The sequence below is a fragment of the Arachis ipaensis genome, chromosome B05 (assembly GCF_000816755.2).
Source record: "Arachis ipaensis cultivar K30076 chromosome B05, Araip1.1, whole genome shotgun sequence".
Classification (NCBI taxonomy): Eukaryota; Viridiplantae; Streptophyta; class Magnoliopsida; order Fabales; family Fabaceae; genus Arachis; species Arachis ipaensis.
The window spans coordinates 135,341,256-135,344,067 of record NC_029789.2 but is presented as its reverse complement, the minus strand read 5'-3'; the positions used below and the strand labels follow the sequence as shown (position 1 = coordinate 135,344,067).

Below are 2,812 nucleotides of genomic sequence, written 5' to 3'. Positions count from 1 at the left end.
TTGTCTATTTAAACTAATATATATGAATTTTTTAAATACATTAAAATTTAAATATATCACCTAATTATCTGAATACATAAAGTTTCCTTTGTGAAAATCAATACATAAAATTTTTAATATATTACTTTACTAAATTAGTATTTATTTTGAAATTCAAGCAGTAATTTTTAGAAGCAATTTTTATTTAACCTAAGTTAGGGAGTGTAAGGGTTTGTTTGGGTGATCTTTTAAAAAAGATCTTTTTTCGAGTTATCTTTTTTTAAAAGATCTTATAGAGAAGTAAAAGTAATTTTATGTTTGGATATCTCATGTAAAAAGGTCTTTTTATCAATCAATTATGTTTGGGTATAACAATATAAAAGTATTTTTTTTGTTTATTTATTACATGAAAAACATCTTTTTTTAAGAAAAAAAGATCTTTTAAAAAAAGATGTAAATTACAGCTTCTCAAAAAAGATCTTTTTTGATTTTACTAGTGCTTTTATTTTTACTACTAGAAATTTGCCAAACATGTTAAAAAATAAAAAAGATATTTTTTCATTGAAAAAAGATATTTTTTAAACAAAATAATGACACCCAAACATGCACTAAGTGTAGCTGATTTAAGTGATTCTCCCTTCTCTTGACTAAATGTTGATGGCTCAATTTCTATTTTGAGTCTACAATTTTTTTCTAATGGTTATATACAAATAAAAATGTTTGGAATTTTTTTATTCCTTAATTATCTCTTATCTTATTTTATAATTCTTAATTATCATTGAAAAAATTAATTAATATTTTATATAATAGATATATAATTATAGATGTTAAATATATAAAATTATAAATTTAAGTTAAATAAGGTAATTTTAGTTTATTATTTCTATATTCTAGCATTACCAATATACAAATTAATAAATGATTAATCATTGACTCACCCTGTTCACGTGTAAATACCAGGTGGTTGATAAAAAGGGAATACTGTCAAGGATTTGTGCAGAAAATAAGAGAATTGAAACCAAATATATGTTTCCTTTTCTTAATCTTAAAAATCTGAAGAGTGTGAATCTATGAATTAGTAGTGTCTGGTTTTTTCTTTTTCTGTCCCTTCTATTTGCTTCCTTTCATGCATTTTGTTCTTTGTTCACCTTTGCAATTGCATGCAATCACTTCCATCAGAGTCCCAAACAGCACAGTCCAACCTTTTCCATCATGCTAAGATCGTTAGATTAAAAAAAAAGGGTAAGTAGATTCTTCACCTTATGTCTGCATTGCATTTTAGTGTTTTAAAATAATAATTTATGGTTCTGTGGTGAAATTCATGACATGGGTCTTGGAGGTTTCACATTCAGTTCACATTTCCTTTGAGAAGGTTCAGTTTTTTCCTATTTTATCTTCAAATTCTGTGACTCACTGTGAGACGGGTCTTGGGTTTGAAATTTTGAATGATTCTGGTCTTGAAGGAATGAAATGCAAGAGGGGAAAAGAAGGAAATTTGAACATTATGAGGAGAATTAGAATAATTTATAGTGACCCATATGCAACAGATTGTTCAAGCGAAGAAGATGACAATTTTTTGAGCAATGACTATGAACAACATGGTCCTAAGAGATTCATCAGAGAAATCTTGGTTCCATGCATGCCAACCAAATCGTATAAAGTGGATGATGATGATTCTTTACAACAAGGTATCAGCATTGACAAAATCAAACCATGTCTTAACCTTTTGCGAAACCATAGAAGCCGGAGATCATCCAGCAAGTACAGAGGTGTTCAAAGAAGGAAATGGGGGAAGTATGTGGCAGAAATCCGAGACCCCATCCGAGGCGTGCGAGTGTGGCTTGGTACTTTCAATACGGAGGAAGAAGCTGCCATGGCTTATGAGAAGAAGAGAATTGAATTTGTGAACTCATTGCTTGCTTTGAGGAGAATGATTGGTGTATTGGACTTAGAAGATGGCAATCAAGTGTTGTCTCATCCATCCCCAGCATCCGTGCTTGATGTCGCGGTGACAAGAGCATCATCTGATAATGATAGCAATGGTCCAGCTGTTGAAGGAAAGGACAATGTGGAAACAAGTGCTCTTGAAGGTGTAATGGAACCGGTTCATGTGGAAGATCATCATTCATTTCAGCATTTGCTTGAGGAGTCAACTGTGCAATCACCGGTTGGGTATGAAGTTGATAGTTTCTTGGTCAATGACAATGGTGGCTGTGCTATGTGGGATGTGAAAGATGGTGAAGGTAGCAGCACTCTTCCACATATTGAAACTGCTTTTGATGATTCAGAGTTGACTTGGTTTGATGAAACTCTGAATTTGTAATATCTTTACAAACTTTGCTGTTATAAGAATTAAACTGGGAGCGGGAGCTAAAGTTGCAGAGAGTATCTCAGTACATATAGGCAAAACAAAATTTAGGCATATCTTTATATTGTTGAGGCTTTGTTTATCATTAATAACGAAGTTCTTGGTTTTTTTCTTGTGTGCCCTTGCTAGACCTGTACAAGATTCAAGCTCTCAATTTTGCTGTAGATCTGTGAGTTTTACAATTTGTCATAAACAGTATAAATGAAACTTCAAATCTATTTGATATTTTGTGTGTTGCAATCTGAATGAGAATCTTTAAGATCAGCTGTAGAGGAATTGAATGTATGCAATTTGACAATTTCAGCCCCTCTTTTTCTTCTCATTTCCCATGTTAATTTTGAAAAGACAAGCTCAAAAGAGTAAAGAAAAGAAATGCTTTAGTTTGTTGTAAACGAAAAAAATAAAATAAAATGCAGAAAGCAAAAAATAAAAGGTGAATTCTATCATGTAGAAAAAAGATTCCTT

General features: G+C 31.2%; 1 protein-coding gene across 1 annotated transcript; it reads left to right on the top strand.

Annotated features, from left to right (window-relative positions):
• Positions 969-2,503, top strand: LOC107642108 (dehydration-responsive element-binding protein 2C-like). The gene has a single exon (XM_016345427.2). It carries the CDS (start codon positions 1,301-1,303, stop codon positions 2,300-2,302), a length of 1,002 nt encoding a protein of 333 aa, XP_016200913.1. The 5' UTR covers positions 969-1,300; the 3' UTR covers positions 2,303-2,503.

Bases quoted from the DNA above. Each gene is read 5' to 3' on its own strand.
- LOC107642108 (XM_016345427.2), top strand. From the start codon at position 1,301: ATGACATGGGTCTTGGAGGTTTCACATTCAGTTCACATTTCCTTTGAG.